General features: G+C 40.4%; 1 protein-coding gene across 1 annotated transcript in view; it reads right to left on the bottom strand.

Moving 5' to 3' along the window:
* The window catches only part of SPON1 (spondin 1), a 185666-nt gene that overhangs the window by 30714 nt on the left and 130199 nt on the right, over nucleotides 1–24753 (bottom strand). Inside the window, exon 7 of the mRNA XM_041485915.1 lies at nucleotides 1018–1082. Coding sequence (XP_041341849.1) covers nucleotides 1018–1082 — 65 coding nt within the window. The remainder of the gene's footprint in view (nucleotides 1–1017; nucleotides 1083–24753) is intronic.

Genomic DNA, 24753 nt, shown 5'->3' with positions numbered 1-24753 from the left:
CTCCTTGTAGGTCTCACTCCTTTGGGCTTGGATAATGAGCATGAACTTTGGGCCAAGTGTAGATAAATTATCCAGGAACCACCAGCCCTGCTCTGACACCTGCCCTGAAGGGCCACCAGGAAACTCCAGAGCATCCTGAAAGAGGAGTTTTCTCCTCTTTTCTGCTGAGTGCTGGAGAGCCCAGAGCCAGGATCCTGGGAAGGAGATTCCTGCCTCACTTTCCATGGTTATGTTACAGCACCACCAGGATCAGGAGGCCATCACAGGGTGTTTCACACTGGCATTTTGAAAAATTAGTCCTTTGAGAGTTTTTTGTTGGTGCTTGATACAAAGCAAGGACAGAAAAATTGCTCTTAATACATGACAGATGTACAGATAAAAACTGGAGGCTGCTGCTCTGGGCAGCCTAGCACACCCTGAGAGCATGTGTGATGTGTTATTTATTATCCTGATGCATGCAAGGATGTATGGAAGGGTGGAAAGGCTCCGTGGTGGATGCTCTGCCATCATGGAGTGTTTCAGATTGGCAATTTGAGAGTTTTCTGTTGGTGCATCAGGGTTTGATGCTGTAACAGTGCATTGCACAGAGTGTGAGGCAGGACACCAGAAAATGCTGCTGCTACATGCAGAACAGTGTGAGCTATTTGAGAAAGCAATGGATAAACATCACTGTTTATGTGTGGGAGGCATAAACTCCATGGGATTGTCCTGCTGCCACAGCTAGCCAATCAAAGCATGTGAAAAATGGAGAGATGCTAAAGAGGAAAGAAAGAAGCAGCTGTGGGGGAAGAAACCCAACAAAACAAAACAACAAACTAATAAAACACAGAACACAAAAACAACAACAACAAAAAAAAAAAAAAAAAAAAAAAAAAAAAAAAAAAAAAAAAAAAAAAAAAAAAACAAAAAAAAAACCAAAAAGTTGAAAACCTCATCAAACTCATATATCAACAAATTTTAAGTAATTTCTTTACTCAACACAAAGCTCTTGAGACAGACAATTCCCTACTTACTTACACATTCAGAGGTTGCCAGGCTGGCCACTGTGCCTTGGCCTTGATGACTGTTAGAACCTCATCACTCTGTGAAAAGAGACAAAGGACATTTTTACACTGAGAGCAAAATGTTTTACACCAGAAAAAAGTGCAGGGCACAAGATCAAATTGTGACTACGAGCTTTAAACACCAGCAGCAGTGGTTTGGCATCATCAGCTGAGGGAAAGTTCCCACCAGGAATTCCCAAGCTTGATAGAAAGCAAGGACAGAAAAATTGCTCTCAATACATGACAGATGTACAGATAAAAACTGGAGGCTGCTGCTCTGGGCAGCCTCAACACCCTGTGAGCATGTGTGATGTGTTTTTCATTATTCTGGTGTGTGGAAGGATGTGTGGAAGGATGGAAAGGTTCCATGGTGGGTGCACTGCAGTGGTAACACTTTGGAGAGCTCTTTGCTCTCCGTTCATGCATGTGAAAATCACAAGGTGAAACGTAGCAGCCATCTGTGGGTGCCCACAAAGCACTGTACAAAGATTATTTCCTAATAAGTCTGCTGTAAGCCTTGCATCAGCACTTTTAAACTTTATATTGCTACAATAAACTCAGGACAAAGGCAGGAGAGCATTAACAAGGCTCAGGTACCCCAAAGACATCTATCACACTTCTTCAGAAGCATTTTCCCCACCACCCTTAGGAATCCACACCAGCAATTCACCTGGAGAGACACAAAGTTCACAGTTCACTCCCATGATTTCTACTGTCTTTTAAAAATATTTCCCAATTAGACCAAGAAACCCACTTCATATATTCCCAGTAATTGGCACTTCCAGCAGAGCTGACCTTTCAGTTTTGTGATAACAGTGCCATTTCTTGCTTGATGGCAACAGTTCTGACACCACAGACTAGACCTAGTCCATCCACACCCCAGCTCCTTGTTGTCTCTACCACCCTCAATATTTTCTGAGGAAATATCCTTCTTTTCACCAAAGCAAGGGCATTGCAGAGGTGATGGGCCCTCCTTGTGACATGGCCTCTCCCTTAGCCTGAGAGGATGGAAAAGCCACTTTTTGGAAATCACTTTTATAAATGCAGATGCCTGGAAAAATCCTACATGAAGTGTCCTGAGCTACGACAGCTGAAAATCCAACTCTACAAAGGCAAGTAAGTAGAAATATATTTTACCAAGCTCCCACACTACTGATTCAGGTAGAAAAAGATAATTTTGTGCTGGCAGGGAGCAATCAAACAGCAGGCAGATCCTCTGGGGCTGGCACACCCTGGGTGAGCAGCACCAGCCCAACACTCTCCAAGCAGGAGAGATTCAGCACATCCAGGTTCATCTAGGGCAGCTTTCTTCTCACCTCCATGCTTTCAGAAGCAGAAAGACAGTTTTGCACACAAAGTTGTTTAAAAAGAAATGAAATTAATTGAGTTAAAGGTTTGAAGTTAAAAGACATTGTCTGTCTCTGACAACAAAATTTTCCTTAATTTTTAATTTTCCTTGTTTCAATATCCTAAAACTTTCCAGCCAGGCACATCTTCCTTTACTTGCATTCAAAATTGCATTCAAAATTATTAACTCTGCATTGTACATCCCAACAAAAGTCTGTCATGAGCATAGATGGTTACATTTATTAAACTCATGCCCTGCTTATCTAATTAGCAGGCAGTAATTATGTCACTAGTATCAAAATCAGTCATGTCTGAAAACATTTCAGCACGTGCTGCTCGAATTAAAAATTAACACCAGGAGCAGATGAGCAATGACCAACAGCTCAGTACTAAGTGCAGAGGGAAGGAAATAAGGAGCAGTGCATGGTGCATTCAGACAACCCTAAAATTTTAAGGGAGGTGAAAATTCAGATGCAAACACTGAGTTCAGGGACACCTGAATCAAAAATTAAAAAATAAAAAATAAAAAAAAAAGCAGAATCTGGTATTCTGTTGATCCTGGAATGAAAATACACATTTTTTTTCAAACCTAGAGCTCCTAGAGAACTACATGGAATTAAGCTACAACTTGATACAATTCCAGACTGATATTCTGATTATGCAGGTGTCTCTGACATGCACATTCCCAGTGTTTCTGGGGAGGTCTGGCTGCCAGGCTTGGGGATGGCAGCTCCACTTGCCCCACGTGTGGCCACTGTCCTGCATCTCCCCAAACTCCTGCAGGGATCCCCAGGCTGGGGAGCTCCTCCAAAAGCAATGACCTTCCTCTTCCTCTGCTTCAAACCCTCCAGCTGACCCCCACATTTTTGAGGACAAACATGACAAATTTAAGGAGCCCAGGGAAAATGATGTTATCCAGGAATTCACAGCCCTGTGAACAATCCATGGATGGAGAGCAATCTATGGGAAAGATGCTGTGCTTGGATTTGCTGGCCAGTCTCTTCAGTTATAATTATTGGCAGATGGTAGAAGCTGAGAGGATATGAAAAGCCTGATGAGAAACCCACAAATTAGTAATAAAAAACCAACTGATGCAACCCAACTGCCTTGAAAAACCAACTGCACAGACTTTACAGTAGAGGCAAAAACCACCACATTTTTTAAATATAAGAAAAATAGAATTTTATTAACATTTTCTTAGTGCTTACTGTCCTACATTTGTACCCATTTTACTCTTCATCTCCCAAAGTTTTGCTTTAATTGAAGTAATTTAAGTAAACAAAGTCTCAGATTTCCACCAAAATATGGAAAAGAGAACTGGGATTTTTTCACCACGGTATGATGCAAGTTGTCATCAATTTTGTATTTATCTTGGAAGAAATGATTCAAAGTAATGAAACTCTTCATTTTGGCAAAGAAAAAGAGATTGTTTGCAAAATGATGGAGTGCCAAAATGTTTCACTGTCAGAAGTTAAAGGGCAGGGCACCAACACTCTTGCTTGGAGCTGATGAAAATCCCTCAAGTGTGGTTGGACACAATCACTGACAAAACTTGGTTTTTCTCCCAAAGCTGCTTCTGCAATTTCAGTGATACTACAATTGTAGGACTCCAGTTTCCATTTGAAGTAGAATGGCTCCTTCTCTGCAGGCTTCAAGATGGGTCAAGAAGTCCAGTGGAGCCAAAGTGGTTTCCAGATTGACTTCAATTTAATTTGGATTGTGGCCTAAATTAAAACATGCAAAAAATTGCAAATAACTCTCCTTTTCTCCACATCCACTTTCTACACTGGTGTTCAAGCTGGGGCTGAGTGTTTGACTCAACAGCTGCCCACTGTGAAAGCACTGCCCTCCAAAAAGTCCTAATGGCAAGATTTTAAAAGGTTGATAATGTCATTCTGATGCTGACAGCCTTACTGTTACTCTGAAGTTGGTAAAAAATTAATCCTTTGCTTTCCATCCATTTGTTCCTGCAATGTATAAATGAATGCTCATGCAGAATATAGTAATCAAATGGCAACACACAGAAGCCCGTGGTATAAAACCACTGCTAAGTTAAAACCTTTTACTGTGCACCTACAAAAGATTAAAAGCATTTCCTCACTTCAAGAACAGAAAGTGGGACATTGCTCAAAAAGTCAGCATTAAAGATAGAACTTGATTTGAAGTCTTTCCCAACCAAGGGGACTTAACACTTTTGAAGGGTAAAATCCATTTAAAAAGTAATGAAAGCTTTCAGCAAAAGTTTTAAGTGTGATCTGAATATCTTTGGAGTGAAAGAAGAGATTAGTAGGATTTAGAAAGCCCTGTAAGTTATTCCATGTGCTCCTGCTACTTTTTGGTAACCAGCATGGAATAGCATCTATTCCATACTATTTCCAAGCTATTTTTATTTTTATTTTTATTTTTATTTTTATTTTTATTTTTATTTTTATTTTTATTTTTATTTCTATTTCTATTTCTATTTCTATTTTTATTACTATTTTTATTTTAGGTCTGCCTAATAATATTAGAAGCTATCAATGTGCAGATCACTTAGCAGTTCGCAATAATGATATGATTTGGTTCAGCTAAACAAATTAATGTTTTATCTGACATCAGAATCAGAGTCAGAGCCAATGAACTGTGGGAATGGAAAACACCTGGTTTGGGCCAGAGCTCGATTTCACTCATCTCATACTGCTGCTGCTTGGCATTCATTCCATTGTTTTAGACCAGAGAGCATTTAATTCCTTCCACAACGCTCCTCACACTATCTGAATGCCTTTGTATCCACAGTGAATTCATTTTCACAAGACTCTCAAAAAGTAGAAAAAGAAACATTATCTTCAGCTCCCAGATGATGAATTGAATGTCTTCTGGAAACAAACCTACATATCTGAGTTCTAAGATAGCATCTTCCCCTGCAGGATCATCCTTCCCCTCAAAAATAATTTGTTATTAAAGGAGAAAGAGATAAAGGGAGCATGAAAAAGTGTATTGCACAGTTCTGTGGGGAACCAAATGCTATAAAAATGAGAATGATGTAGTGCTTTGGAGGGATTGTTGGGTGTTCTTAAAATCTGATCAGTCTTCTATGATTGGTATAAATTGTCCTTATTCCACCTCCATTGTGTGGAAACACACAGAAATAGCGGAGAAGATTAAAAACCCGATCTTGCCTTTAAAGTATTCTCTAATGCAAAATACCTGGTTAATTAATGCCTAACAAATTAAGGATTTCCATGGCATAATACTCAAAGTATGGCATGTTTTCTTCTGTTGATAAAATCAGTAGAAAACTTTCCTACCTCAGTTTTGCATATGTATTTGAATGAAAAGGGACACTGATGTAGGCTCATTTCTGAAATTTGTAAAAACTTCCAAAGAAAAAGGAAGTAGGTGTCTTTTGTGTGATAACAAAATATTTCTGTGATAAAAGCAGTGCTGAGATGCAGTTCAACATGCAGAGATGTTCCTAGAAAAGTATGTACAACTAGTAGTTTTTTTCCAGTTCTTAAAAAAGAGCATTTTTGAAAAGGTTAAGCTTTTAGTCACAAATTGCTTCATCTGAGAGGGAAAAATACCCATAATTAAAGACAAATACTTATTTTCATAATTTGATGATGACTAAATTCTGTTTAAACCTATGACTGACTTAGATTCAGGCAGATTATACTTAAAGCCAGTAGCACAGGTTTGGAATTATCATAAGCAAGAGCAAAAATGCATTCGAGCCAGTGGAATTATACCAGGATTGTGTTTGCCCATTTTACTTTGACTTCTTTATGTTTATGACAGCAATTTTGTGGCAGCTGAGAAAACCAAACATATTATAAGATACATAAACATGCCTGAATGTAATTAATTTTTGATCACAGTACCTACGAATTCAATATTTCCCTTTACAAATAGCTGTTTCTTTAATTAAAAAGTCTTGCTTATTTTCTTTGAAAAACAGGTAATGTCATTTCAGGGAATACAAAATCTGAGTTTTTCAGTTCACCAGTTATTAAAGTCTGGGGGAGTTTCCAGGCTTTTAATAATAACCAGTCAATTACTAAAACCACAATTTTGGGCTTGAGATAGATAAAGAAATACTGCTGGGGTGAAACAGAATAAAACCAGAAGGAAAGCTGAACATTTAAATGCATTTCTGAACTGTAACTGCCTGAAAACATCCCTGCTTCAGGAGAGCAAATAACCCAGCACCTCAGACAGTCCCAGCTTAACTGCTGTGCTGTACAGGAAAGCTTTCCTGCACTGGATACTTGGCAATTTTGTATGCACTTTTACAAAGAAAAACCTCTCTGTCAGATAATCAGGCTGAGAATTTCCCCCAAATGTGGGCATTGTCCGTATTTCACAGAAAATAAGGAAATGTGTGTCAAAGCTTCGCCTTTTCAGGGTGGTGATTGCACAGATGTCAGCTGACATTGTGTGTTTTGAAATAAGCTCTCTGAGGGTGTCACAGGAATTATAACTCCTGACTTTTTGAAAAAATACCGGGATGGGATGCAAAAAGAAGTGTGCTCATTGTTAATCTGGGTTTATATCCCAAAAGCACGGGCTCACTTTGCATTAACAACTTCTGCATTAGCTGTCCCACAGGGTTTCCTTTCACTGGGGTGGAGGTTTCGGGAGGTGAATGTGGGCTGAAATTGATAACAGAGCTGTTGCTAATGGCAACATTGAAAATCAGATGTGCTGGTTTATTTCCATGAAGGTGCAGTTACATAATTTGGGGTGCTCCCAATAAAGCAATAATTCATGTTTTGCACAGTATAAAGCTTAGCAGTGTGTGTTAATGAACCCTAGGTATGCTCTGAGCTCTCATTTTCTCTGCCTGAGCAAATTCCTTAGAAAAGAGTCTCCCTCAGGAATCCAGCTCTTGATTGCATGTTGATTTTCTACTGCACACTTCACTTTGTTCTACACCGAATGCTTTGCTGTCTCTAGCACCACAGAAACATTCTGGGATCCTAAATTACCTTGCCAAACCCAAGGTAAAATCTTTTTACTACAGTTCACAATGCCTACTTTTCAAAGCAGTGGATCAAACTAGATTTTGGAGCTGACCTTAAGTGGTGCAACTCCCACCCTCTGCTTAATAGGTTTATCCAACACACACCCTTTTGACCTCCTCCTGTCTTAACTTTCCCAATTCCATCGATCCTTTAGGCTAACCTAGCCTTTAAACCTAAGTGCTGTAAAGCTACTGCTATTTTAAACTCTCAAAAGATTGGACACCAGAAGAGAAATGGGGAAAAAAAGCCCTTGACACCAATCCAACACATTCTGTGTGCAATAAAGCAGCTGTATGCAACTGAGTGGCAAGACAAAACCTGCATTCACTGGAGATAAAGATAAAGCTGGTTTAAATCACTAGGTTCACTCATCAGATTCATATCCAGGTAACTACAGCATTTTTTTGCTCAGGCTCCTTGAAATAGTTTCAAAACAGTCAGGGATGAAAGCATTGAGGCTCTTGGGCAGGAATAAGTGAAACTCAGCTGCTCAAACATCAGCAGGAAACCCCAGGAGAAGGCTGGGTCTGCTCTGAGGAGCAGCCCAGGGAATGGGGGCACAGAACAATTCTGTCATCTGCTGAATGCTGGCAGTGAGACTCCAGGCGTCACAATTATTCTTCCTGATGCTTTGCTCACACATCAGCCAAATGTAGGAGCCTGAGCAGAGGAGAAATAATTATTTGGCTAATAGCAAGGGGGTTTAAATAAGAGCAGCAAATTAGCTCAGGAGGTGAGCTTTCCTGACCCTTGATAGCACTTTGACAAATCAATGTAGGGGTTTTATTCCATTCAGGATGTACAATAAAAGTTTCTATATGTGTTTCAGCTGCTGTTCAGAGGCAATCACAACAGCTTAATTTCCCTTCAGTAAAGATAACATGTCTAAGCCACCCTTTACCCTTTCTTAAAAAAAAAAAAAAGACCCAAACCAAAACTTACCAAAAAGTCCAGAATAAATATAGCTCTTTATCAAAAAAACCCAAAACTTACCAAAAAGCCCAGAATAAATATAGCTTTTTATCGAGTTAAGGAATTGAAGATCTATATTTTCTGTAGTCTGGAAATGAATATTCTTTAGGGAAATCAGCTTTCCATCCCTTGCCAGCCCCCATCATGTCCAGCAGTGCTGTGACAGGGTGCTGCCACGTGAGCCCTTCCTCTGGCACAGCCTCACAGTTCATGCTTTGGCATTAACCTGCTTCTGCGTTTAATGACCAAAACACCTGGGCCTGGGATTTGGGATAAAGTCATCTACATCTCTGCCAAGACTCAGGAGAGCAGGGTTTTAAGAGGAATGTCAGGGATTTCTCCAAGTGGAGATGTTGCCATTTTTCCCGTCGGGGGCTGCCTTTACCACCCCCTTCCCTTGCAGCTCCTTTCCCCTTGAAAAGCAGCTCTGTGTGCCCTGTGTGACTCCAAGGACTGTCTCTGCATTCCTCCACAGAGAGCAGCTCCAGTCTGAGCGCCCTGATTCTGCTGGTGGACTTTAACTCTGCCTCAGCTTTGCTTCTGCTCCTCTGCACCCTTGTGAGGACAGACAGACAGACAGAGGAGACTTCACTGCCCGACCTGCAGGCAGGGCTGGCCTTTAGGGCAGTGGGGAGCTTTTTGTTTTCTCTGACAAGGAGCTCTCCTGTCCTGTTTTCCAGCAAGGGTTTGCAGGGGGGGTCTGTTCTGGAGCTTGTGGCTCAGTGGGAGCCTCTCCCTGACAGTTTTGTCCGAGCCCATCCTGGTGCAGTAAATACTCAGGTGGACCTTGTTAAACCACTGGAGCAATTTATCATTGAACCTTGTTAATATTGCTGCTTCTCTCTTGCAAGAAGTGCATCTCCCCATCCACAACAACAGGGGCAAATCCAGAAACCGAGAAACTGGCCCTGAAAATTTCCTTCCTACTTAGAAATTTCAGTGGTCTGAGCGTGGGTAATGCTGTCATCCATCTGTGGGGGCTCACTCTTGCTTTCCAGCAGTTAAACAGCAGGGAAATGGCATTTTGTTGAGGATTTGTTTGCTTGTTTTTGTGAGCTATTTAGCACTAACCTTTCCCCCAGAGCAGTGTAGCAAGTGAGATGAAGGTTATCTCCCTACCTGTTGCTTAAAGAGCTCCAAGTGTCTTTACATCAGTTAATATGACCACACTTTCCATGTGCCACTGAGCAGAATTAATATTAGAAGAGGAATTACATAATTCAGCATTAAATACTGTAGGAGATGCTACTAGAGTGACATCTGCACTCGATATAATTAACATACTAGGGAAGAACTATTAATTCCACTGTAGAAAGTACTGTTTGGGTTCCTATTTGGTTATTTAGAAATGCCAAAACAGAAGAGAAACCTGGGAGTTGAACCATGGAGCCACAATGCTGCATGTCACCCTGCAGTAACCAGATATAAATGGATGATGTTGTCTCTGTTATAAGCCAGGCATGAAGAAAGGTGTTTGTCTTAAGGAACATCTCTAAAATGCTCTGGAAAAGCCCATGCACATCAAATTGCTGAGTCCAGCACTCATGTAGTTATTTTAGTATTAGAATAGTCCTAAGTGAAAGGCCACGAACAGGGGCTTGCACTCTAAAAGCAGATATTGCACTGTACTCACAAGGTTAACTCTAAGAAATTAGTGAGAAACCATCATTGCAGTGAGGTCAGGATAAACACAAGTATTTCAGTTTTAGCTGGGAGATACCAAAGACTGCTAGGGACACGCCCCAAGGCTGTTACCTCAGCTAAAAATGCTTATTGTGAGGTGCAACCTTTGTTCTTTCACGTGGTTGTTTTGAAATCTTGTGTATACTGACCTGTTTGTATGCTTATTTCTAAAGCTGATGTTCTGAAATTAGGTTTAAATTTCAGAGCTTAGCTGTTAGCATGCTATCATAAAATGACACAATGCATTCTTATGCCATGAAACAGGCATTTTAAATATTGCATGGCTTATTCAGTCCCAAAAAAGCCACAGTAATTGCATGTTTAATAAACCTTGGTAGTTCTCACTCCCATAGCAAAGTACATAGCTCTGTTGTGATCGTCTCATTTGTATTCCTTTAGTTCTCTAATAAACTCTTTTCTAGTAACTCTGTGATCAGGATTGTCCGGTGTTAGAACTGATCTCAGTTCTCTTAAATCAGGTATACCATGTACAGACATTTATCTTCCTTCATCTTTTACTTTCTCTGCCTCAAATCCTCTCTCATTCCAGGCTCCTGCTGAGGGATTTCCAGAAGAACACTGAACACCACCATCATTCACCATTTTAATTGCACAAAAAAGCACCAGGCCAGACTGCTCCCCACTGAAGTCCTACTTCCAGGTGTTAGGCCACTTTATTAAAATATTTTGCTATCCTTTGCAATAAAATTAGGTTGTTTTCTTTTAATTATTCTCTAAAGAGATTAGAACAGCCACCTTATGGAAGGGCAAACTTCCAAAGGGGTTAATAATTGCAGCAGCAAAGCCTGGTAAATGCCACATCTTATTTCCAAGGCAGTGCTTGGACTCTCTCCACTGGAGTGGCTTTAAGAACACGTCACCCTGTAGCTAATCAGAATGAATGTTTTCAGCATCCATGTTTCTAATGCAAAAGCACCCAAAATTCACAGTGTTGTCCCTTCCTGCCTTCTCCTGACACTGCAGTTGCACACTGAAACAAACTGATGGAAACGCTCACTCACAACAGAATTGCTGAATTGTTGCACCACAGTAAATGGTGGGAGTCTATTAAATATCAATCACTGCCTCATTCTCTCAAGACTTACGAGCCAATTCATAGCACTTTGTATTTTCATGGCACCTTGCCTCAAAAAATATTAAAATGCTTTTAAATGACAGAGTTCTGGAGTTCTCCAGTTTGCACCATTGTGAACACATACGACAGAAAAGTTGGCAGAACAAATACACAAACTACAGTTCAGGAAGAATTTTTTCCAAGCACCCTGACAAATGTTTTTCTGTCTGACTGCCAAAGCCACAGCACTGACCTCAGCACCATGACGACACCACAGGCCTTGCCAGAATAAGCCTGACAATGACACTGTCCCTGTTCTGATGTAAAAAATCTGAAAAAGTGATTACCAGGTGATCCAGAGGTAAAGGCAGGGACACCAAACTTTCCCTCCTACACTGAATGACTTGTTGCTCCACTTTCTGAAAGCCAAAGCAGCTACATGCAAGCATGGCACCATCCACAATCAATCTGAATTTGTGGTTAAAACATTGATTAATCCAGTGAGCACAATCAAGTTGTCTGAAAAACCCATTAACTACATTAATTTTGTGTAAACTAACAAACAACTAAGGGTAATTTATGGCTCAAACCACACTTTTTCACAAAGCCAAAATCCATGCAAAAGCAAGCTAAAAGGCACACTGCGAAGCAGACCCTGAGCAGGCACAGCTTTGAAGAGGAAATGGATCTCCTTTGATATGCACCTGGCTAGAACTGGCTTATAAACCAGGAAGGGACACAAAAATTTTAAACAATTCCTTTCCCCCAGTACCATCCAAAAAGTTGGACACCTGCTATCTCATCCTATTCTTGGTTCATTGCATTATAATCTATGCTTGAAAAAAGAAAAAAAAAAATCAGCGTTCAAAAAAAAAATCCTTTCCAGCTATTAATTCACCCTAATCTATCTCTACCCCAGTCAGAAAACAAGTGACCTTTTGCCACTCCATTCAGCCTTGACAGTCCTAATGTCAAAACAAAGTTTTCTGCACACCAGTAGACTTCCTACAGTGCTGCTTGCTGTTATAAAATCCAAACAGAGGACACAACATTTCAAATGAACTCTGCAAATGAAATAAAAGAGAAGACAGAATATGATCTAGAAAGAAATCCTACAGTCAGGAGGAAAAAAAATCCAATCTCCAGTAAGATCTACTCTGATGGTCAGGAAAATCTACAAAATTTCTTCAAAGTCTGGGACCTTAGGTCCAGTACTCTCTGCTGATGAACAGTTCCTGCTGTCTCACATGGTCCTTCTCCCTCACCACCCAGCTGATTAATTAATTAAACAGTCAGTGTTCAAACTTTAGAATTACCTGAAATTTTAAGCATTATCTCTTCCTGTAGACTTTCGTTCTGTCAGACAAACATTTGTGAAAACTCTGGGAACAAAACCCACTTCCACTGAGCCAAGGTTTAATGCTCTGAACCATCCAGCTTCAATTTCTCCAAAATGTTCTGCTCGTTTTAGAAATGAAAGAAAATCTCCTTCTCGCTCAAAGATCTGAAAAGATACCAATTGCTCCCAGGCTTACACCTTATCAATTATTCATTTTCTGAGTCAGAATTGCTCTGTACAACAGGCAAGAACATTTGAAAAGCCAGATATTGTTCATGAATAATGTTAGTTTAGTTCTGAAATAATTGGATTATACAAAAGTTATGACTCTTTTTGAAGAAGGTATTGCTTGCTATAAGCATGACCAGGTGAATCTGAATTTAACACTTTATAAGATATGATCAGACTTCTGCAGTAATTAGGATTTTTTTACTTTCCACCTGTTTTACATGTAGTTCTTTGTACATTTTCCAGGGGCAGGGATCTCTAAACTGCTCTGAATGCCTCTCTCTTCCTGACCAGTCCCAATTGTACCAATCCTCCTCAAAGACTTCTCTTAGTCACTGCTTCCTATGGCTCCACAAGAAATTACAAAAAGCCTTAACATTTACAGTTTCTTTTTCTACTTTCAGGTCCGCATTTCTGCTGCTTTGTTCTGCACAAGTCTTCTACAATAAATCACCCAGCATTATTGTTCCCATGTGGGTGCATGCCTTTCATTTTTGGGAACTAAAATCCAACCATCTTATTGACTGCAGCTGCTTTTAAATACACTTTGGTGTCAGCAGTGATTTACTTTTTAATTATTTTATTTTAGATGAGTGGTCCTATTGTTTTCCTAACAGCTGCTTTAAAGGCAGTGTTCAAATAAATGAAACTTCAGCATCTGAGCAGGGAAAACATGCTAATTCACAATTCCTTAATGAAAGAATCTCCTACAATAACATTCCTGATGAAAGTATCAGCACACTTCCCAAATGTTTTACATTTCAGTGTGATGATAAAGGGCATCATTTCCTTGAAGTGGGTCCTGGCTGAGCATTCTTGGGAGATTCTTGCTAAAAAGACCAGCAGGGACTGTACAAAGATAAGATTATTTTTGTCTCTTTTCCAAAAGCCTGAGAGACTGCTTTATTGGTTTTTCATTTCAGCTGCAAAGACAACTTCTGAATCAAACGCTCACCTAAATTAAAGACTAGGGATTGGTTCTTAGGAGAAGGTCCTTTTTTGGCCTCTGATATATGTATGCAATTTGTCTGCAGCAGCACATTTATGCTGCATCTGGGGAAATATTGAGCATACAGGTAAGCTGGTATTTCTCCAGGGAGAGATTATAATCAGTAAAAACAAAAACATCACAATCCATTGCAAAAATGCACTCTAGGCAATGGAAGGGGGAAGCAGGAATACATTGGTGAATGTGGAAAGTTCAGGTTTATCCATGTTCTGTTGAGGTGATTTTAGGAAACACTTCATGAAAAAATATCCTGGGAATGCACTGTATATTTTTCTTTCACATGTACATAAAACATCAGATATTAAAAATGTTTATGTAATTCTATTAAACATTTGATGCACTTTCATGACATGGAAACTTTTTGACCACAAATGATAAAATTGTCCACCAGTTCCAGATCAGGAAATTGCTTTCAGCTTCTGAGCTACTGGCCACTGTTAACCTGGCCGAACAGAGAACAAGGTATTGTGCCTTTTTGTAACTTTTTCTTTTTTAATTGAATGTGGAGAATTGAAAACTAGCCAAATAAAATTGGTGGCTGCTGTTTCTTCTGATTCTGCGTGTCTGCCAAAAAAACACAGTGCAGCACAAATGCAACTTCATAATGGGCTGTAATTATTTTTTTCCTATTTTTTTCCAACTACTTTTGTCATTCTAAAAGTCTTTTTCTGTTCCCCACAGCATTCATCTTCAAAAGAGCGGAGAGGAGGTGACAAAGGGAAGGAGGAGAGGTTTTAGGCTAATGAGCAAACAACAACAAAATTGCTGCCGCGAGGGTCTTGACATGACTTTGAATCTGAGCCTTGTTGATTCAGCACTAGAAATGTGTTTGGTGGTGGAAGAATGTGTTAGGATCAGTCAAAACCATTTTCCAAGCAGCAGTTTTCAACCTTTGTCCTCCTACACGGCTGGACTCTGAAGGAAGGGCCAGGAAGAACCCAAAGTGGTTGTTTTAGGCTGGAAATGGGGCTGTGTGTTCTGTCCCCTCTGTCAGAGCTGGGCAGCTCTCTGCTGTTCTAGGGGCAGTTTTTTCTTTATCTCTCCCACAGCCAATCCTCCCTCCAGGAGATCTCTGCTGTCCATGGCCAGGGAGTGTCCCTGCAGGGCTGATCAAATTCCATCGTCCCATGGGGAGATGCTCCGGCCAGGGCAGGAGCCAAGCATTCCTACCTGGATACAATCTGAGCCTGGAACAGCACAGCAGCCTTTGCCCACTGCATTCCCAGAGGAGCAGCTTTCTCCTGCCCTGCATTCCCAGAGGGAGAGCAGGCCCATCTCCAGCAGCCCTGGAGCTCCAGAGGAAAACTCCAGCCTTGTGCAGGATCCCTGCTCCAGCAGAAGCACAGCTGGCACTGCAGGAGGGCTGAGCCCCCATGGGATGGGACTGTGCCACCACCCTGACCCACAGGGCTCAGCTCCTAAACTGACTCTGGCAGTTTATTTTTTTGTTTGTACTATTGCATTTGTATAGTATTTTTAGTTTTCCTAGTAAAGAACTGTTATTCCTATTCCCATATCTTTGCCTGAGAGCCTTTTAATTTCAAAATCATAACAATTCTGCAGGTGGAATTATGAGGGGGAAGGGGGTTTACATTTTCCGTTTCAGGAAAATGAAACCTTCTTAGAAGACACCTGTCTTTTCAAACCAAGGCAGTGGTGACCCTTGAGAGGCCACCTGAAGAAGACATTACCCACCAGTGTCTGCATGTACCCATTAGCCAGGTGTGCCTGCAGCTGGAGCTGAGCTGGGACATCTCCTCACTCTTGTGGAGATGCTCCCCCATAGCCACGTTCAGAGCAGCAAGGATCTGGCTGTCAGAGTTTCCTAACCACTTCCATTCTCCAGCCATGGACTGGCAGTGAGAAACAAGCCTCAGATAAATGCTAACCAGGTACTCCCCTCTGTTTTGGGTCAAACCCTTTCAGATTTAAATACTTATCTGCATTTCTGAGGACAGAATCTTACTTTTGTTATTAAAGACAAGAGGTCAAGCATTTGTTCTTGCTGTGATCCCTCACTAGTCTTGATCAGGGAGTTCTTAAAGAATTCAGTCTTTCAGAATTCCAGCCGTGCATGTTTTGGGTTTGCATCTGTTTGCTTACCTAGGCAAACAAGGGAAGAGATATTTAGGGCTTCCATCACTCTGCAGCCCACAGAAGGCTTCATGAATGCACAGTGCCAGCATTTCAGAATCTCTTCCACCTACATTCCACTCAGTTCCATTATCTTAACAACAACATTAGCTCTGATGTGTCACGGGAACCTCTAGGGCCTAGAAATGACTTATGAATTAATTATCAGAAGCATAATCATTAAAAAAATAAATTTGAACATCATGATTTCTCATTCTAATCCATTAAGATGCTGGGGGTGGGGGGGGGAAGGACATTCAGCAAGTTTTCATGGCCATGTTCACAGATTTTTATGCCAGAACAACATATTGAAGGTGAAAAAAGAGCTTTGTGTGCATTGCAGTGAATAAAGAATTTCAGTCACATGGGTTTATGATGAATACCGTAATGAGGCATTGTATGAAGTGAGACAAACACATCAGCAAAATGCCATGGAATTTTTTTTAGTAATGTCACAAAGTCAAAGGCAGGATCCATCTCTGTGCTTGGAAAGTTCCTCAAGCATTTTGGGCTCTGAGCCTAACAAAATAAAATGGATGTGTTAAGCAGCTCACAAGTGTTTGCAACTTTTGTGCTTTTTTGATGGTCAGGTTCCACATCATGGTCACCCATGGTATTTCAAGATCAAAGAACCATCTAGGTAGATGTGTGAAATGGAAATAGATTTGTAACCAGAAGGTTAAAAGAACAGATTCTTAAAGATCACATCCTATTCTCCCTTTTATTAGGCCACATCTGGATGTTCTGAACAGCTGCAAAAATGATTTCACCTCGATTAATTTTGAGAAGAAAATAAGAAAAAGGAAAAATTCAGAGAATTATTGAGGTTATTGCTGACATCTGTCTCAGAAAATTTTAAACGGGGGAGAAATAGTGGATCCATTTAGTTCAAACTGATACCTGGGAAATATATTGCTATGGATTTCTGTGAGTCAAAAAAGGACCATTCAAGAAAGAGATTGGGAAAAAGGCACAATAGTCAGTCTTCAGCCTCCCAGCTGGAGAGCAGGTGCAGTGGGACATGCTGCCATCTATTAGTCCAATTTCCAGATCTCACAGAAGACAAACAAACTCTCAGAAGACACATCTAACAGGAATCACTTTTATATTAACTTAGAAATTTACATTTGCTTGTGTTTTAACACAAGCCCATGTAAGGGGGCAAGCCCATAAGGCCCATGGATGCACCTCTGCTTCTTAAGAAGCAAGAGGCCCATCTTTGTAGAACCTGCAGTATTTATTGTGTTTTCCCAAAAACTTGGCCTTTTATTCCAGGCTGTGAAACTGAAATGCCTTACAAGGAATTTGGCCTTGGAGAACCCACCTCTTAAAATCACCACAAGCCATTGCTGCTATTAACAAGGTGAGATTGAAGGAAGTCCAAGATCATTATTAGCTTGCAATGCTGGAAGGTGGGATTTTCCATTTTAGTGGGAGATAGCTTTTCTTAAAATAACTTCACTGAAAATAATCAATTGCTTTTTCATCTTTGGAACACAATTTCTTCTGGAATACATTATAACTTCAGGAGTCATTTTGTTAAACAAAACTCCTGAAATAATCCCCTATGAATTCACCCCTCTGATTTCCATCTGGCTCAGCAGGCAGCTGATGGCTGGGGGTCTGTAGGACAATCTCCTCTCAGCAATGCCAGCTAATCAATTAGCACTGGTTAACACCTTCTGCAGGCTTATCTTCTCATCCACACATTGCTTCTGCAACCTCTGCCTCGGGGGTGAGCTGGATTTTATCTCATGGAGGTAAAGGACTTGTTCTCATCAGTGTGTGCAGGATTCCAGAGAACTAAAATTCAGTAGGAGCTGATTTATCTAAGTGTTTGACATTTCTTGGTTGTTTTGTAAGTGAGTGCCCAAGCACAATAAAGAATACAATATTGTTATCTGGTAAGAACTTGTCATTTATTCATTATACTCACATATCTGTGAGGCAAAGTTCTTGTCATAAAGTTCTTATTGTCTGGGGGATGGAGAAGTGACTCTTGAATTACAGCTGCTCTTGTGCAGAATAATGTGCAGTATAGTATTTCTAACACATTGCCTTAAAAAGAAAATAACCATCCCAACAGCTTGAGAGATGATTTTAGAAGAACCAGATCTCTGTTTAATGACATAACAGAGCACTAGCCATTAATAGTATTTAAAAGGTTAGTGCTACTGATATAATTTGGCTATTTCATCTATAAAACATAAAATAAACTTTTCAATAACACATTTTAACCTGCAGTTAAAGTGCTGTAATTTCCAACATGCATTCAGCCAATCTGCTGTGCAGCATAAACACGTAATTTTATCAGGAATTACAGCATATGTGAGTGCTTTTATTGAATTGTTTGTATAAATAGGGCTCTGTTTACACACACATGATGGTATTTCAAACAATAATGAATAGAAAATGGCTGGCTTCCTTTCTACTATACTTCACATAAGCACTGCATACATGTCTTCATTCAAGTATTTGCCTTTCTTTATTTATTATAACAAGTTGTTTGTTCTTTTTTTTTTTTTTTTGGGTTTTTTTTTGGTTTTTTTTTCATTATAACAAGTTGGGTTTTTTTTGCAAACTGAACATTTATAAGAAATTCCTTATTTTGCTATGGGAGCATGGAAAACAGCATGCATGAGAACTGGAAGACTTTACATCAAGTGAGACAGAAGAAGGTGCAGGTATGATTTTTAAAGAAATAATAAAAAAATATAGGTATTCAATGAACACACTGAATCAGTAAACATCAAGATTTTTCTACTCTAAAATACGAAGATGCAGCTTGTGTATCCACACTTCAGATCTGCAAGTCCTGGTCTAGTTCCTGCATATCCTAAATCCACAGATAATCTGTGCCTGAAACAGAGGTGCAAAGATATACTCACACTAGGCACAAGACTGATAACTGAGCCTTAGAAATGGGCTCTTATCACTCTTGGTAGCATTTTTCTGGGATGGCACTCCAAGGCAGGAGGATGCCACCACTGATCCAACTCTCTGATTGCCTTGACCCCTCTGGGGTTGTGCTGTCATGGAGCACAGGCTCAGGCACCCCCAGGGCTCCCAAGTTGTGACAACATTGCAGGGAAAAGAAGAAATGTTCACACAAGACAAGGAAGACAAAGAAGAAATATTCATATGCAATTACACTAATTGAATAAAAGAGATCCACAAGTGAAAATCAATATGCCAGTGCTCTAAGGCAGAGCAGGAACAGAGTTTAAAGGGTGCAGATCTTTCTCTGCTGCTGAACAAAGACAACTGCAACAGGGATTTCCAGGAGGAGTGGATCTGACCTGGGAGGCTTGGATAAACATGCCACATGTAGTGGTTATCAAAACAATATTGTTAGCTGGAATTAACCCTGATAAATTCCACTGCCTTTATCTGTGGAGCCTCATTCCTATTAGCAGGCTTTTCAGTTTTGGGTATGTGCTGCAGTGCAGAATAAAATGGGACTTCCTGCCTTTTGTTTTAGACACTTCCAATAGCATAAAAAATGCTATCCCTGCTACCTCGCCTGAGTTAATTAATATCCAAAAATATGATGAAAACACTCCAATGTGGGTACATTAACAAGATGGTATTTGGTCTACAGCGACCTGTTGTATGCCTGATGCAGGAGCAAGCGGGTCTTTTGTTACTGAAATATTCACATCCTAAGCACTAAAATCACTGCTTTATCCCATAATACTGCAGTGATTAACATTAATTAATTTTCACACATGGTATGAGAGAAATAGCAGGTTCATCTTCCTGTTTCAGTATTTTTCTTGTCTACTGGTTCATGTGCAGGTTTACCTGTTTCATTACTCCCCTTTTCTCCCCATTTATTTTTAACATCCTGTTGCTTTTTCACTTGATAGCTGCCTAGGGCATGGATTATCTCTGTCTTGCATGCCTATAAAACCATAACACATCTATACCTAGAGGCCCTGGTCAGGTCTTTAAGGCACTGCTGCAACAGCAAAAATCAATAAATGCTGGGTATAGCAGAAATGAAAGAAAGTTTCTATATGTGAAACCATCTAGGAATTAATGGCTTTGTAGGTATGGCAACAGAGTTCCTTCCTAATTCCCTTGCTTTGTCCCTGTTGATTGTCCAGCAGGATTTAAGCTGAGGGGCAGGTGATGGTTTCTTTCTGCAGGATAAATTAGTTTGCGCACATCTCTTTGCTGCCAGAGGCAGCCAAGTTTGGGGATTCATGCACGAGGCTGCGACCACCAAACAGCAGGAGAGACACACACAGTGTGTGTTTCGCTTCACAGAACCTGGCTTTGGTCATCCTTCGTCCCTGACTATGTCCCTGGTTAAACTCCTGCGGGTTTGGAGTCATCTCAGGTCGCTGCAGGCAGCCCGCGGTGTGCCCAAACCGCTGCTCCTGCAGAGGAAGCTTCTCGACGCGCCTCATTCCCCCACCACATTCCTCAGTCACCGGGCAGCAGTTCCCTGTGTGGACAGAGGGATTTTCAGCCAGCCTAGCCCATCAAAGCAGACCTTGTGGTGTCAAACAGCAGAAACTGGGGCTGGCAGGAAGGGTGAGTTGCTCGCACAATGAGCACAAGATGTGGCCGTGTCATCCAAGCCACAACCGCAGCTGCTGTCAGGAGTGACAAGCTCCCGTCCCAGAACCATGGACACCGAGGGAGACAGGAGCACAAGGAGAGGAGGGGGAAGAGGAGCACATTTTGATTAAGGCAGTACATCAAAGCCATGTTAAGGCAATATGTTATATTATCCTTTCGTAGCGCAGCCTGTTATCCCTTGTTAAATGGTGTTCACAGCAGAACAGGAAATGTGGGAAAATGTCCAAGACACTGGGTAAGGTTAATATCAATACAGCTGGATGACAATTTTCCAGTGAAACAATGCTAACTTGCTGAAATCAAAAGAGATTGTAGAAACACATATTTGTTTTGATGAATTCCTTCCAAACGCAGCTTTCTGCTGGAAATTCACTCGGTTTCCCATCCAGAAAGCTTCTTGGGAGCTTGGGATCTCATTTAATTTCCTCAGGGCTGCTACTTAAAGTCCTGACAAGCCCAGGAGCACACTGCGTAGGCTCCTAACAGGGACTCAGCTCCTCACTCCAGCCATGACTTTTAGGATTGTTTGGCTCCCTGCCATGGAGTTGAAATGAGCTTGGTCCTCTGGCTCTCCAAGCTGCCTGCTGGCTGTGGCAGTGCAGTGGTTTTGGTTGGTCAGTTTGAGATTTTTTGGTTAATGTATCAATGAGTGTGGTGGGTTTAGTGTAGGGTAATTATTAGTGTATTTATTTGAATGCATTTATTTTTTGTTGTGGTATAGGATTAAAATTTAAAAAGAGTATAAAGAAACAATTACTAATAGTAAGTAAGAGTAATAAGAATTAGAATAAAATTTTAGAATTAAAAGGAATTTTCAGATTCTTTTAATCTTTAATGTATATTTTTTCACAAAAACATATACAACTTTCTAATAATTAAAATCTTTACATTATTTCTATAAATATCTCCCATATAAAACCACCACAGGCAGCTGCCCAGATGAGCAGCCTGAGGAATTGTGGGCTTCTTGCAACACTGGGAGCCTTGCCTTAATTTGGGGCTCTTCCATTTCCCTGACCAATTTTCCAGGAGTTGGAGACAGCCATTCACTGTCTCACTTTTTTGGGAAACAAACACGCAAACAAAAAAGCCCCATCACAGAACAGCCCCACAGAAGTGGAATGAATATTCCAGTTCACTGGAAATGCAAATATTGTGCTGCTGAACACTGATGTGGCTGTCTTGGGCTGCCTGTTTATTTTAGGCCACTCTGAGTTCAGTCACTATTCCAATGGCCCATGGATGTCACAGTGAGTCAGGCTTTTTTGACTGGGTCAGCTAAAATACTTGAGATGCTGGAGGAGCATCTTAAAATGCTTCACACATTTTACAAAATGGTGCAAAAAAAGTACTTAGGAATGCCCCCTCTTTAAAAACACTACCCTGCCTCTATAGATCCATAGCTTATTACTGTTGATGAGGAGATTAAAATGCAAAAAGAGCTCTTATTAAACAGAAAATGTAGTTTGGCTCCATCCTTAAGCAAATTAGCACCCTAAACAGGATTTCTAAGTGCATTTTAAAGAGAAACAGCTGTTATTAAGCCACTAGATATTTTGGCTTAAAATTGACTAAAAAGTAGGCAATAGTCTCATTTAAATAGCATGCAAAAGAGATGTGGGAGGCAGGATGATTATCTATATTATGCATGACTGAAAAGCAAGCTCCGTTTCTGTCTCTTTGTGCATTTAAATAGTGTGGAGACACACAGTTAGAATGATGCACAAGGAGAAGGTGTGAGAGTGGCCTTGCTTTGGAAGCTCTGTGGGGTTTTTGAGAAGCACGTGGCTCTGCCTTGCATGGAGAGTGCACCCTGCCAACCAAGCCAAGTTTCATATGTCCCCAGACAAATTTCATATGTCCATATCCAAGTGATGCCAAGCACATTTCTGACTGGGGTTTTTTAATAACCACTACTTAAAAAAAGAAATAACCCCTTTCTTAAAAAAGAAAAATGCTCCTGACTTCTGCTGATGGGAGATAATACTTTCAGTACTTAACTCCACAGAGTCAATTTTCTTGAATTGTTTGCAGTAATGGGGAGTTTGTACACATGTAAATAATGTTATTTGTATGGTCAGGTTATATGTAAGCATATGGAAATCTACCTGAAAATCAGTCCCTTAGAGAATGAGCTAGTTAAATAAAAAGATGTGTGAACTCTGCAGTTGGAAGCACAGATTTCCTCTGAGTACAAATCTTACCAAAACCAGTATTTTCCAATTTTCATATTGGAAAATTTTGTACTGCATCCCTCTGCCATGAACAAATAAAACTGCTTTACCCTGTCAGCCCAGACACCAACATTTATCACATTTAAATGCAAAATTGCCTCAAAAGAAAAAAATCAGGTTGAATGTTGAATAGGCAATGAGTTACATTCATAGATCCTAACAAATACGTGCATGCTCAATGGTGTGTTTTGTTGACAGTTTTTAAATATTCAGTTCCCTCATTTGACTCCAAATCATTCTGCTCTCTGAAGAAAGGTAAAAAGCTTTCAACTCTTTTAGTCTGAGAAAAAAAATAGCTAAACTCTTCAACTTGATACTTCTTTATTTTGACCTTTTTAAAAACCACTGAAGATTCCTTTTTTCCCCCAGCTGGTCATTCCCTGAGTAAGAGAACACAGCCTGCTCTTTGTTCTGCTCTGTGACTGATTAGGTTGTACCTGGCTCGTGGAAATGAACATTGATTATTGCTGTGCACTCTGCTTCTGAGCACACTTTCCCTGCTCAGCTCACTGTGCCTACCACCCATGTGTGTCCCAACCTATAATGATGAAAATGGGTTCAGTGGAGAGTGAGGATAAATGGCAGGGCTGTTCACACACAGAGATCTCCACAAATGAGATGTGTGTGCTTGAACCGGGCTGTCAATTAAAACATCTTGGATGCTTCCCCCTTGGCAAAGAGCTGTGCTCAGTAACATGTTTATAAACAGATTTACATAGCTTTTCATATTCTATTTTTCCCGGATGATGCAGCAAAGATTAAAATGCATTAGTGATGAGCCATACATATAAACAAAATAAACTTCCCAATTAAAAAAAAAAAAAGTAGAAAAACAAACATAATAAAAAAACCAAAGGAGCGGAAAAAATAAACCATCAGCCATATGCTGAGTTAGAAAATATCTGACTTGTTGGCAGCTCCTGTGACTTTGCATAATTCCTCTGCCCATAACACAGCTCAGGGACACTGAGCCCTGGTAGGTCTAAGACTCAAAGACTGCAAACATCCCCCAAAGTCCTTTTTACCACATTTATTCTTCTTTCTGTGTGGAATGTGCTTTCAGTCTAAGACTTAAAGAGAGCAAACATCCCTCAAAGTCCTTTTTTTACCACATTTATTCTTCTTTCTGTGTGGAATGTTCTTTGCCTGCACGCTCAAAACTGTAACCAAACACTGAAAGAGTAGGAAGGTTTTAAGATTGATTTGAATTGCATTCAACCCAAATTAGGTTTTAAAGGGATTTTTTAAGGTTATTTTTAGTCATTGCTTCATTTAAGGGCATTTTTCTTCAGAATTGCCATGACCCTAGATTTCAGTTATTGCTGGGTTTAAGTGCAGCAGTCACTTAACTGTGATGTTGATTTTTATAGTGTTTATTGTGTTACATTCTATTAGACTGCTCTATTACAATCCCTTATTGTTTGCTACAGCATTCCAGAAACACCCCAATGAACTAAGGCTGCTTTCCAACAATAAAAAAAGCTGCAGGAAGATGCTGTGCATCCATATGGACTGAGCCACCACTCACAGACAGCACTCTGAAAAATATTTCTAAACCAAAGTAATGACAAAAAATTTTCCAGCTGTTGCAGAAAGGCTGGCTGGTGTGAGAGGTTTTCCCTTTATTCTGTTCTGCAGGTGGAATTATGTTATCTGCTAAAATCTAGGGGTTGCTACACTCTCCTAAGCCCCCACAAGGCTCTTTCCACCCTGAGGATGCCAGAGCTCCTTTAGGAACCTCAAGGAGTGACCAGGTTTGACAGTTTTTGCCTGGAGTTATTGCTGATTTCTCATCTCTTTGTCACTAACAGCTTCCATTAGTTCACCTCAGAGACACTGGATAGATGGAGTAATTGGGCCTTGGGGATTTTGATGGCCCTCTTTTTGGTTGCTTTTTTTTTTTTTTTTTTCCATTGTGCTGATCAATTGAGTAAATTCCAGCTGCAGGGAGCAGAAGGGTTGAGGATCATTTTTTGCCTCACATAATGACACACCAGGAGAGCAAAAAGCTTCACCATGTAGCACAGGTAAAAAATTTTTAAAGGACACGTCCTCAAATCAACCACTGAATGCATCTGAAATGCACGTCCAAAACCC

This window comes from Pyrgilauda ruficollis, unplaced genomic scaffold (assembly GCF_017590135.1).
Source record: "Pyrgilauda ruficollis isolate IOZ18807 unplaced genomic scaffold, ASM1759013v1 scaffold119, whole genome shotgun sequence".
In the NCBI taxonomy this organism is placed as follows: Eukaryota; Metazoa; Chordata; class Aves; order Passeriformes; family Passeridae; genus Pyrgilauda; species Pyrgilauda ruficollis.
The sequence above is the reverse complement of the archived record's forward strand: the minus strand, read 5'-3'. Positions and strand labels throughout refer to the sequence as shown.